We start from the raw sequence: 13420 nt of genomic DNA, 5'->3' as shown, positions 1-13420 counted from the left end.
TGTTCCAGAAAGGTCTGTTGCTGTGCTGTATCTCTAAATATAAATGCCTGGGTTTATTTGGATGATGTGGGCTTGTTGTTCTCGAAGGGCCTGTTACACTGGTGAATCTCTAAGTATAAATTCCTTGGACCAGCCTCCTGGTCATTGTGAAGAGATTTCAATTGCCCTTGAGACAGGGATGGGAGGAATTCATTGCTTGGTCCTCCCAAACAATTCCCTCCACCTTTCCCAATGAAGGATCCATGTCCTCAAAGCTGTGCTTGGAGGGGAATGGGCACTTGTGAAGTGCAGCCCCACAAAGAAATGAGGGCAGCAACACACCTAAAGCTGCTTCCAGTCATGGTGTCACTTTTACTGCTTCATTCAAAGGGTTAAACATACAGTGAATTGTGTAATTTGCGTTAACAACCAACGCACCCGGGGGTGTTCTGGGGTCAGCCTGCAAGTGTTGCCATACATTCTGGTGCTAACATAACATGCCCACCATTCTTAGCAGAACAACACAGAACACAATAAAACAGAGCATACCAAGGAGCAGAACAACAGCAAAACAAGCCCTTGATTCCTTCCTCCCATTTACTCAGTACTCTAACCCCAGGGCAGGTGGTCTTCAACCGCTAGCTTCTACTGGACTTGTATATTGCAGGTATTGGGCCTTCAACCTCCCCAGCAGACTCACAGAGACTCACGGGCTGGAGGCTTCAATGTGTGTGAAAGTGTTGTGCTATTGCCTGGGTCAGCAGATTGTGGCTTCTTTCCTCCACTTGTGAGACCTGTGTGGCCACACTAGCGATCCTGCTGTTCACTGGCATTCCTGTCAGTGGGAGCACTACAGTTGGTGGTGCCAACCTCTGGCAGACACAGTAAACCTTGGCCCTCACAAATTCCCACAGCTGTACTTGTAAGGACAGACAGGAAGTCCTTTGCTCCCCTGTCCAGCAGGCTGTATTGCTTCTGACATGGCCTTTGGTGCAGTTTGGCCTTGCACTTAATAAACTGAGCCCTTTAACATTTCTGTAATAAGTGTACTTTAGAAAAGGTTGAAGCATGATTGAACTTCTGGTCTTTCCTTTCTTGCAGGAGTCCAGTGCATTCCCCAGCGTGCGGCTCTGTTGAAATCCATGCTAAACTTCTTGAAGAAGGCCATTCAGGATCCAGCCTTCTCAGACAGCATCCGACACGGTAATGTGTTCTCTCCGTGTTGCTCTCCACCCAACTCTAGAAGTTGCTACAACTCTTGTCTGGAGTTTATATAGTTTCCTCTAACCCTGCCTTGCTTTCTGAACCCCTGAGCAACTGCAGCAAGCCGTAAACACAAGGCATTCTACAGATGCTGGAAATCTAGAGTGTTTCTGTACTGCCCTGACTACCCTCCTCCTTCCCTTTCTCCCATGATCCACTCTCCTCTCCTATCAAATTCCTTCTGCAGCCCTTTACCTCTTCCACCTATCATTTCCCTGTGTCATCTGCACTCCCTCACCCACCTGCCAGCTTATTCTCCTCCCCCTGCTTCCATCCTTTTTATTCTGGCTTCTGCCCCCTTCTTTTCCAGTTCTTATGAAGGATCTTGGCCTGAAACGGTGACTGTTTATTCCCCTCCCGAGATGCTGCCTGACTTGCTTAGTTCCTCCAGCATTCTGATCTCCTTTGTGGATGAAGAACCTCTTGATGTTCTTAGTGGCTTCTCAACACTGCGATGGCAACCAAAAGAGGGGGTTTGGGGTTCTCCAACCTATGCCCTCTCTCTGTGGTTCCTCTATGTTCCTTAGGGCCGTGATCAGCAATGGTGCTGCCCATTAAGTCACATCTGCAAACATTTTGCTCCTCATAACTGCTCGGGTGGGCAGAATTAAGGGCTGTCACCCATTGTCATTGATTCTCCCAGCTGTTTTACAAGGTTCTCTCCCCCCCCAAAACAAAACGCTGGAGGAATTCACATTTGGAAAGAGGCAGTCAATGTTGCAGGTCATGACCCTTCTGAACTGAGGGCAGGGAGAGGAGGGATGGACTGAGGTGGATCAAGTAGGGAAGGCTGAGTCGAGTTAATTGGGGAGGGGTCATAACAGTGACTGAATCTGGCAGGCCACGCAGATGCTGGAAATCTTGGAAAACTGGCACATAACGCTGGAGGAAGTTAGCAGATCAGGCAGCATCTACGGAGACGAAACAACACTCAACATTTTGGGCCGAGAACCTTCATCAGGACTGGAAAGGAAGCCAGAATTAAAAGGTGGGGGGAGGGGGTGGGGGAGGACTACAAGCTGGCAGGTGATTAGGGAAAGTGAGTGGGGGAGTGGGTACGAAGTATACTTTACATTATTGCAGGTTTTTTTCCTGCAGTTTGCCTTCTTTTGGACTTGGGTTGTTTGTCAGTTCTTCTGCCTGTTTATGTATAGTTTTTCGTGAAATTCTTTTGTATTTCTTTTCTCCTGTAAATGCCTGCAAGAAAATGCATCTCAAGGTGGTATGTTGTAACATATACGTACTTTGATAATAAATTTCCTTTGAACTTTGTCCTTTCCTGGTATAATCTGTTAAGCAAAGTGCTAATTTAATTCTGGTGTGTTACCTTTCAGTAATGGATGGTTCCCTGCCTACCTCACTCAAGCACATTATCAGCAATGCAGAGTATTATGGGCCATCGCTCTTCCTGCTTGGTAAGTGAAATATTCTGTTAATTTGTTTATACCTTTCCTTTGAGCCCTGCTGTATTACTTGAAGCAAGTTGCATTTCCTGTCTGTAATGGTCGCAATTAGTTCCATTGAAATTCAGATTCATTTATGCACCATTTGCACTAATGACCAACACAACCTAGGGATGTGCTGTGGGGCAAGTTGTCGCTGCACATTTCAGCGCCAACATAGCACACCCATGATGTTTGGCAGAACAGCACAACACAGCAAAACAGAACACAACTCCAGGGCAGGCCTCCACCTACAGTCACCAGACTTCAACATTCAGACTACTGATTGACTATCAGGCTCCTGTCCTCCCTAGACCTCCAGATTAGCCTTTGATGGGGCCCTAAACATCAGATGAACTCCAGTTTTGAACACCTGACCTGCTGATTGACCGGTCTTGTGCCTGTGCTCACATGGCCTTCAAGCGTAGAGTGGAAGTCTGGACTGCCAATGTCTTTTGTCAGCCAGCCACATCACTGGACTTGTATCAATTTAACATCAGAGATCAGAGAATGTGTGCAGTATACAACCTGAAATTTTTACTCTTCGCAGACATGCGTGAAACAGAAAAAATCCTAAAGGATGAATGACAGAAACCTCAGAATCCCAAAGACCCCCCCCCCCCCCCCCCGCTCACACATACAAGCAGCAGCAAAAGCACTTGGGGGGGTGGGAGAGGTCGCTCCTTCAACAATGGAAGTGGGAGACCAGCAGCTCACTGTTTCAATGTTACAAACTTCCGCATTGCTTCTCCAAGTCCCCTGACTTGGAGTCCAACAGGCTGTCTCTCGCCATGATACAGAGAGAGAGGGGCCTTTTTCCCCGACAGCAGTGCACACCACCTGCTGTCTTGCTGTTTCAGTCTTCCACGACACTTCAGTCAGCGAGGAACCGGGTCGCCCATGAAGGCACACTTCTTCCAGGCCGCACAAGGAGATATCAAAATGCCTAGCTGCATGACGAGTCCGAGAACCCACTACTCGTGGAGAAATGTAGCGTGAGCAGCAGCTGTAGATCAAGGACTCCAACAAGACCCCAGCCATTTTGAAAAGAAAAGAGACATGAGAAAAGAAGAATAAGATGTTTCATGGACAAACTGGAAGAAGTTGCCTAGGTCTGCAAAACCCCCTGGCGCCATCTTTTATTATGTTCTTAAATGTTACAATTGAACCTGCCAGTGTTGCAAAGGAAACCCCTTTCCTCAACTGAAGGGGGCAGCGGTGGGTGGTTGCACTGGGTGAAGTCACTGGGCAAGTTGCCGTGTGAGGCCAATCATCACAGCTCCAGGACAAGGTTCTCGGTTGAACGATACTAACTTCCATTCTGCGATCTTGTGGTCCGAAGAGCTGTTCTGTTCCATTTGCATCTCTTCAGCTGACGCAGTCCAGCAAAAACTGGACAGCCTTCTGCTGAACTTGAGGTCAGAAGACAGAGCAAATGGCAGGATTTTTTTTAGCAGCTTGGAGAACCGGAGGGATCTTGGAGTCCATGTCCTTAGGTCCCTCAAAGTCGCAGCACAAGCTGATAGGGTAGAAGGCTTGTGGTGTGTTCATTAGTTGGGGGATTGAGTTCAAGAGCCACATGGTAATGTTGCAGTTCAAGGCCAAGTTCAAGTTTACTTGTCATTCAACCATACATGAATACAGCCAAACAAAACTGCGTTACTCTGGAGCCAAGATGTAAAACATAGTGTCAGCAGTCACACAAGGCATATATAACACGTATAAAATAGCAAGCACACATAAGATATTAGTAAATTACAGTCACACAAAATATATAGTTTAAGACTCTGTGCATAATTGTTGCTTCTAGCAGCCTTCAGTTAAACACAATATGGCTTGTCTTCTGCCGTGTGAACACTGGGGGGCAGCACCGATTCCAGCATGGACGCCACGCCACACTGCCCTGACACTCCAGTGGAGTGTGCCTGGTCCAAATTCCTCTCTCTGGGGCAGCTGTAAGCATGTGGTACCACGGCTTGAGGTCAGGTCCTCACTGCAACCGAGGCCTCGCAGCTTGCCGGCCGTTCACCCCTGCTCACCGCCAATAAAAAAAGTGAATCGAGCTTGCATCATTCCACATTAACAGGGTCTAACAGCGATCACTTGCTGTTAGACTGTGCATTGACTCCTTCGCCTCTCTTGATGCAGCAGCACGATCCGCACCAAGTCCAGCTCCTTTAGTTTTTCTGCCAACAACTCGCTGATGGGGTAGTCCTGCAGAACTTTTAAGTTCTTAAGTGTCCAGCAGGGTTTTGTAATCATAAAAAAAAGTTTAAAAAAAGACAATAACTCCTTTGGGTAGGCCATAAATGCTGCTGTGCACTGCCATCTTTCTGGCTCTATAGAACCCTGGTTTGACCACACTTGTTCAGTTCTGGTTGCCAGATGTAGGAGCATTAGAGAGGGTGCAGAAGAGATTTTCTGGGATGCTGCCTGGATTGGAGCGGATGTCTTATGAGGAAAGTTTGAGTGAGCCTGGCCTTTTCTCTTTGGAGTGAAGGAGGAGGAGTGGCAACTTGATAGAGGTTCACATGATGCTAAGAGGCAAACTGCAGACTGAGTGGATAGTTAAAGCGACTTTTTCCCAGCATGGGAATGACTAATACGAAGGGGGCATAACTTAAACTGATTTGGAAGAAACTACAAGGGGATATCAGAAGTTATCTTTTAAGTACAGAGTGGTGGGTGCACAGAACATGCTGCCAGGGGTGGCGGAGGAGGCAGGTATATTAGGGAAATTTATGAAACTTAGATAGGCACATGGATAATAGAAAAATAGAGAGCTATATAGAAGGGAAGGGTTAGATTGATCATAGGTAGGTTAAAAGTTTAGCACAGCTTGGGCTATGGGACCTGTATTGGTGATATTCCACAGCCATTTAATGAATTTTCTTTTTTCTAATGTTATTTCTCTGCCACCTCCTCCCCCCCCCCCCACCCTCCTTTTCCATTCCCCATTCTGGTTCCTTTCTTACCCATTCTCATCGCCTGCCTCTGGTGCCACTCTTCCTTCCCTTTCTCCCATGTTTCATTCTCCTCTCCTTTCAGATTCCTCCTTCTTCAGCACTTTTTCCACCTATCTCTTCTCACCTCACTTCATCACCTCCATCCGCCACCTTACCTGGTGTCACCTATCAGCTGCCAGTTTGGGTTTCTTCTGCTCCCACCATTTAATCTGGCTTCAGCCTCTTTCCTTTCCTGTCCCGAAACTGTTTATTTCCTCCATAGATGTTGCCCAACTTCGCCCCCCCATTTTTTGTTTGTTACATTGAATGAACTCCCTGACTTGCGGTGAACTTTGATCTCTTCTCTGGATCTCTGGTCCATTCATGTGAACACGGAATGTAACTGTTAACATTGGAATCTCATCATACTCTATTCCAAGCCAGATGTTTGCATATTGAAGTGAGCTGGAAATTCTGCAGTCATTAACACCTGCCACTCTTGAGCTTTCACAAGTCTTGAATTGAGCTGAAGTATAGGTCCTTTCTTCCCCTCAACTTGTCCTTCAGTCTTAATTAGTTGAAGGATAACGAACTGTAACATTGATGATGCCATTGCCTTTTCTCTCTGTCCCACTTCCTGGGGGAAGATGCAGGAGCACAAGAAGTTTGATATCTAGACTGCAGAGCAGCTTCTTCCCCATTCCTTTCAGACAACTGAAACACCCCCTCCTGGTGATGCTACCACCTTTATCTCAACCTCTCGGTTATTCCTTTGTTGTCACTTCAGTACTTCTTTGTGCACCACTTTGGAGAGACTCCATTCAGTTGTATTTCTTGTTACCATCTGCATTGTGTAGCCTGTGAATGTCATGCAAGCAAGGAATTTAATTTACCTTGGTGTCTACAGCAATAAACTGAGCAGCACAATAGCATAGTGGCTAACCTACCACGCCAGCAATTGGAGTTTATTTCCTCCTTTCACCTCATGATCGTGTGGGTTTCCAATGGGTACACCAGTTTCCTCCTATGTTTCCGAGACATTAGGATTAGTTGGTTGTGGGCTTCCTATGTTGACCCTGGAGGTGTGACATGGGCTGCCCAGCACAATCCTTGCTGATTTGATTAGGCCCAAACGATGCATTTCACTGTATGTTTTCGTGTACATGTGACAAAAAGCTAACCTTTAAGGAGAGAAAGATGTTTCTTTTGGACACAACAAGATGTGAATTACCTTTTGAGTTGTTCCATCAGCCAGTTGCTCATTTGAACAATGTGTTGAGGCGCTTCTGTGTTGCAATTCTGATTTGATTTTTTTTCCCTTCCTACTTGCAGCCACAGAAGTGGTGACGGTGTTTGTTTTCCAAGAGCCTTCGCTGTTGTCCTCACTCCAGGATAATGGACTGACAGATGTCATGCTCCACGCTCTGCTGATAAAAGATGTGAGTCGTCGCGCCCCTCTTATGGTTGCATCCGACTGTCCCCTGCCGACCGTCTCCTTGCGGAAAGTACTGCCCTCCTGCCACCGTCACCCTTTGCCCCACTGGACTCACCGTGTCACAGCTCTTTCACGTCAACTGTTCCAAATGTACTTTAGCCCTTTTCTTGCACTCTTTCCCTGCCTCTAATTTCCACAAGCTTTAGAGTGGAAGCTTCTCACTTCTGATACTAGTCCTTCCTACACCATGACAAGCCTGGGTTAGCTTGATACCCCAGGGGAAAATAAAACAACTTTGAAATTGAAATGGCCAGCAGGAAATGAAGTGCATGCTTGCATACAAATCTGTCTACAGGAGAAGCCTCTGACCCTTCAAGGGCTCCACGGTGAGCGTGTCATTCCTGCTTCACTACAAGAGAAGTCCTAACCCTTTGATGGATCCCCAGTGAGCATGTAGTGAAGCAGGAGTGACAATGTTCAGATTACTTCACCCATCCGAAGCCCTAGGGTTTTACACTTGTTGTGTCAAATATGTTTGCATGTTCAGTTTAAAAAAAAAATAGATGCAGGGCTACCATCTAGCTGTTATCATCTCCTTGCTGAGGTAACCCACCCTTCTTTGGTTTCACCACTCCTAAAATATCTCTCAAATGCTAATCGCAGTAATGTTGGTGCGTTGGTGAAGGTGGCCAAGTCCTGCATGGTAGCTGTCATTGTCACCATAAGGCAGGGGTCCCTAACCCTTTTTTTTTTTGCCATGGGCCAATACCATTAAGCAAGTTTGGGAAGTCCTGCCATTAGACATAGGAGCAGAATCAGCTAATTTGGCCCATTGAGTCTGCTGTGCCATTCCATCATGGTTGATTTATTATAGATAGATATACTTTATTAATCCCGAGGGAAATTTGGTTTCGTTACAGCTGCACCAAACAAGAATAGAGCGTAAATATAGCAATACAAAAAACCCCCAACAATCAAACAACAAAATGCAAACTATGCCAGATGGAAAGTAAGTCCAGGACCAGTCTATTGGCTCAGGGTGTCTGACCCTCCACGGGAGGAGCTGCACGTTCGATGGCCACAGGCAGGAATGACCTCCCGTGCCGCCCAGTGTTGTATCATGGTGGAATGTGACCGAAGTTCAACAGTAAAAAGTTCAATATCCAGTCCGCAAACACGTTCCTCGATCGTAATATGCCCCGGATTGCACCATCTGTTGTTAACCAGATTAGTAAGCACCCAACTCCTTTACGCTTACCGCTCTCAGTGCACTTCCGGTCAGCCGGAACGGTATTACCCACCGAACTCCTCTTCTCCAAAAGTCTCTGAACACCATTTTCCTGCCTTCTCCCTGTAACCTTTGATGTCCTTACTAATCAAGAACCTAACCTCTGCTTTAAATATACCCAATAACTTGGCCTACACGGCTAACTGTGACAATGAATTCCACAGATCCAGTACCCTTTGGCTACAGAAATTCCCCCTCATCTCCATCCTAAAGGGTTCTGAGGCTGTGTCCTCTGGTCCTAGACTTCCCCACCTTAGGAAACGCCCTCTCCATGTCCTGCAGCTGTACAGCACGAGCTATCAGGGTTCAGTTCCTGCCATTGTCTGAAGGGGTTTGTATATTATCCCCTGTGATTGCGTGGCTTTCCTTGCTTGCTCCGGTTCCCTACCACATTTACTAAAAATACATGCGCGTTAGGGTTAAGTGAGTTGTGGGCATGCTGTATTGGCCCCAGAAGCTTAGCGACACTTGCAAGCTGTCCCTGGCATATTTTCGGACTGTGGTTGACGCAAGCAATGTATTTCAATGTAGGTTTCGATGTATATCTGACAAATAATGCTAATTTAATCTTAAATTTTTAAACATTGGACAGGGAAAGTTCAGAGGGATATGGGTTAAATGGGATTAGCTTAGATGGAAATCTTGGATAGCATGGACCAGATGTGCTGAAGGGTCTGTTTTAGTGTTGTATCACTATAACTAAGTCAGTGTATGTAATTAGGGCTCCGTCAGGATAACCGGATTCCTTTCTTCCTATAAAGCTAATGTTTATATTTATCTTCTCTTTAACTCCCTTCCTCTCACTCATTCAAGTACCTCCACAAGTTAAATACTGAATTTCATTCCCTTGCATTGCATGTGTATTTCCACTTTCAATCCTTTCACCAGCTGTCCTGTTGAAAATTCGCCTGAAATCCTGTTGAAATTTGGAATCCGCCGCCCCACCCGCTCATCCCTAGAAACTCCTTCTCTCAGATCTGAAGTCCTTCTTTCTTCCTTGTCTCAAATAAAAACAGGGAAACGTTGGAGATATTCATTCTGGCTATATCTGTGGGAAGAGAAACGGTTGAAACAGAAGGGTTAATTATCTCTTTCCACTGCTGCAACCTGACCTGAGGATTTTTGGTTTTTACTTTAAATTTCAAGCATTGGCAATTTATAACATTTTTTCCACCTCAGTTGGTTTGTCAATTTGATCTAAAATCTCTGGCCTCTTGTTTATCAGCTTTACCCAATGCAAATGCTCTTTGTTTACTTTCAAGAGAACAGCTTGCAACGAATTGCCAAGCTCTGGCACCATCTTATCTGAGATACAACTCAGGACATACAGAAACCTGCCACTCTCCCATAAACTCGGTCAAAGACCCCACTCATCAAATACCCCATTCTCTCTCCTCCCCTCTCCACCAGGCAGAAGGTACAAAAGCCACTAGGCTGATGGACTGCCTCTAACCCGCTGTTATAACACTATTGAATGGTCTTCTAATATGATAGGATAGACTCTTGACCTCACAATCCAACTTGTTTTCATCTTTCAGTCACATTTATTATCACTGACATGTGTCGTGGCATCTGTTTTGCAGCAGCAGTACAATGCAATACATAAATAAACCATAAATTATGATATGAAGTACAGATTTATTTTAAAACATTAAGTAATGCAAAAAGGGAGCTAAACAGTGAGGTGTTCTGGGTTCCTTGTCCATTCAGAAGTATGAGGATGAAGGGAAGAAGCTGTTGGGTGCGCGTCTTCACGCTCCTGTATCACCATCTTGACGGTAGCAGAGAAGTGGGCCTGGGTGATGCCGCCTTTTTGAGGCCTTGCCTTTTGAAGGTGTCTTTGTTGCTGGGGAGGCTAGTTTCCCATGATGGAGCTGTGTGAGTTTACAACTTAGTGTAGCTTATTTTGATCCTATGCAGTCGCCCTCTCCCCATACCAGACAGTGTTGTAGCTAGTTAGAATGCTCTCCTTGGTACATATACATCTTTGGTGACATACCAAATTTCCTCAATACAACCCCCCTTTTTTTTCCCTCTGCATTCTGTTGATGCTTTTACCTTGTACTACCTCACTGGACTACGGAATGAATTGATCTCTATGAAAAGCATGCAGGACAAGTTTTTTCCCTGTAGCTTGGTGTACGTAATAATTATAAACCAATTCCAATTCAAGAGCCCCTCCGATTTTGAAATGTGGATTTTGAAAGGAAATAGGGCATCAAGCAGTAATAAAACCAGACCATTCCTCCTAGTGTTTCATTTATTTCCTCAGGTGCCTGCAACCCGTGAAGTTCTGGGTTCCCTGCCAAACGTTTTCAGCGCGCTGTGCCTGAATGCTCGTGGGCTGCAGTCCTTTGTGCAATGCCAGCCCTTCGAGCGACTCTTCAAGGTGCTCCTATCCCCTGATTACCTGCCTGCGATGAGAAGACGCCGAAGTTCGGATCCCCTAGGTCAGTGTTGCTCCTCTCCCCGGTTCCAAGCTGTTTAATAACATATCACGCAGGGGTTGGGGTGTGTCTCCTTACTCTATTGAAATTGGTCTTCTAAGACTGTGACTGGTAGACCAACCTTGCCTCTTTCTTTCTCTCTGTACATTTCAAACTAGATGCAATGGTGATGTGATTAGTGTGATGCTTTGTACCTGCTACCACCAATTGGGATTCAATTCCTGCTGTTGCCTGTAAGGAATTTGTACATTTTCCCCATGACTGCATGGTCTGTCGACGGGTGCTCCAGTTTCCTCCCACATTCCAAAGATATATGGGTTAGAGTTAGTGAGTTGTGGACAGTGTTATGTTGGCATTGGAAGTGCAGGCTGCCTAGCACAGTCCTCGCTGATTTGATTTGGTGCCAATGACACATTTCACTGTATGTTTGACACACTTCACTCATGTAGAGTTCATGTTTAATCTTTAATGGCCACTGTTTTCTGGGTGCTCCCTCGCTGACACTTGTACAAGCTGGCCACGTGGGACAGCCTATCATGAAGGGTTTTGATAGGTTCTTGAATATCAGTACTCTTCAGAGATTGTCTGTCTGACATAACCAGGGCTATGATGTACAGCAGCTACTCATACGCCATCCACCATCTGCTCCCACGACTTCACGTGATGCTGACCGGGGGCTGAGCATGTGCTACACCTTGCCCAAGGGCGATTTGCAGGCTACCGGAGGTTAGGAGCGCCTTACACCTCCTTTGGTAGAGCTGTATCTCCACCCTGCCGCTCAGCCATTATTAGCAAGGGTATCAAAAGTTACAGCAAAGGCCGAAAAGTGGAGTTCAGAGGGAAAATAAATCAGCCATGAAGGGACTGGTTGTGCAGACCCAATGGACCGAATGGCTTAATTCTGTTCTTCTGTCTTGTGGTCTTGTAATGATCTAAGACTTCGAACACTGAAGGAACAGCAATATATTTCCAACTAAGGATGGAGGCATGTTCCTTGTGTACAGCATGGTGGTGATGCAAAGGTAGTTCAAAGGTCCGGTTTGATGTCATTATACAACATACATCCTGAAATGATTTTTCTTCAGAAGCATCCACAAAAACAGAGGAGTGCCCCAAAGAAGGAACAACAGTTAAACATAAAAACTCCAAAGCTTTCCCCAGCTCCCCCCACCGGCAAAAAAAAGTAGGCATCGGCACCGCCACCGAGCACACAAGCGTGAGCAAAGCAATAGCAAAAACACAGGCTTGCAGTTACCCCAAAGACTTCGTGTTTCACCCGGCATTCGACATACCACAGGTTCTCACTCTCTCTCCCTAATAAGGGAGAAGGGGTGTCTCTGTTTTTCACCAGCGAGCGGGGAGACATAACAAGCAACTTGCTGGTTTACAATGTTAAAAGTCTGTTACATCGCTCTTTTCGAGCTCTGTGCCTGATGATCGCAAAACCCCAGGTCTTCGGGCACACAGCTGTAGATTTTCCGACTCCCATGACGAAACGCGGGTCCCCGCCGTGACACCGACTTTTGACCTGCCAATCTCCAGGGCACTGAGATCTTAGGCTTCCAAATCTAAGCCGGACTCTCAGGCTGAACCGTTGGCGTGCCGACCAACGGCCAATCTTGAAACCCCGAGAGCGGGTCCCATTCCCGCAAAGAACTGAAGTCAGCGTGCAACTCCAGGTCGGGGTCTTCAAAAGAACACTGAAAGGGAAAAATAAAGATATTAAAGATAGAACTGTTTCCGAAGATGCAAGCAAAGGAGTTGCCGTTTAGCGCCTTCTTGACTTCTAGTTCAGTAACTTAGCCAGTAATATCATTCAGCACTTTCTTTAGTAAGTACTGTTGAAACTCCTTGCACAGGTGATACGGCATCCAACCTTGGCAGTGCCGTGGATGAACTGATGAGACACCAACCAACTCTGAAGACTGACGCCACTACAGCGATCATAAAGGTGCGTGTTTTGTGTCCAGGCTGTCACAGTGGCATGACCGCTGTTCAGTCCCGATTTCCGGTTCCATCTGTATGTAGTGGGTATGTTGTTCTGTGCCCTGGCTTCCTCCTGCACCCCAAAGATGTGCCAGCTGGGAACTGTTGGATCTAGTGAGATTGATCCTGAGGTTCTTTGGAAGTCATGAAAGAGGCATAAAACTTAAAGGTTACAGGAATGAAGAATAAATCAGGAAAAGATAGGGGAGAATAAGTTAGAGTTGTCTCATAGTCAGACTGGAGGTAAAATTCTAGTGATAACAATTAACCTATAAAGTAGCCAGAGTCAAGTGGCGTGCACATGCAGAAATACTGATAAGCTTCTAGAAAATAGTCAGCAACACTCCAATAATTAGAAAATTTGTTGAACAATTTGCATGTACATTGTATATAGGTGATATATATAAAAATTACAAGCAGGGATAGAAGGTTAATCTGTAAGGAAACATTTCATTATAACGATTCTACCCCCTAATTCAGCGAAGGTTAACTGGCCAATGTGTGTGAGGGGTAGAATCTGACAGGTGTTAATGGATACATCGACTGGGGATGGAAGAGATAGGATCCGGGCAAAATTGGGGAGCGTGATTTCTCTTTGAGCCAGCAGAGGCTTGATGGGCCAATGGCCTTATATG

At 45.9% G+C, this 13420-nt stretch overlaps 1 protein-coding gene across 10 annotated transcripts in view; it reads left to right on the top strand.

Moving 5' to 3' along the window:
* huwe1 (HECT, UBA and WWE domain containing E3 ubiquitin protein ligase 1) overlaps positions 1-13420 on the top strand; it is a 279725-nt gene that overhangs the window by 89245 nt on the left and 177060 nt on the right. For all 10 annotated transcript variants that reach the window (XM_072246462.1, XM_072246465.1, XM_072246460.1 and 7 more), the window contains 5 exons: positions 1081-1182; positions 2577-2657; positions 6962-7068; positions 10625-10802; positions 12659-12750. In XM_072246462.1, the coding sequence (XP_072102563.1) occupies positions 1081-1182; positions 2577-2657; positions 6962-7068; positions 10625-10802; positions 12659-12750 (560 nt within the window). The remainder of the gene's footprint in view (positions 1-1080; positions 1183-2576; positions 2658-6961; positions 7069-10624; positions 10803-12658; positions 12751-13420) is intronic.

This window comes from Mobula birostris, chromosome 29, assembly GCF_030028105.1.
Source record: "Mobula birostris isolate sMobBir1 chromosome 29, sMobBir1.hap1, whole genome shotgun sequence".
Classification (NCBI taxonomy): domain Eukaryota; kingdom Metazoa; phylum Chordata; class Chondrichthyes; order Myliobatiformes; family Myliobatidae; genus Mobula; species Mobula birostris.
Note: the sequence above shows the minus strand (reverse complement) of the source record. Positions and strands in the feature narration are given on the sequence as shown.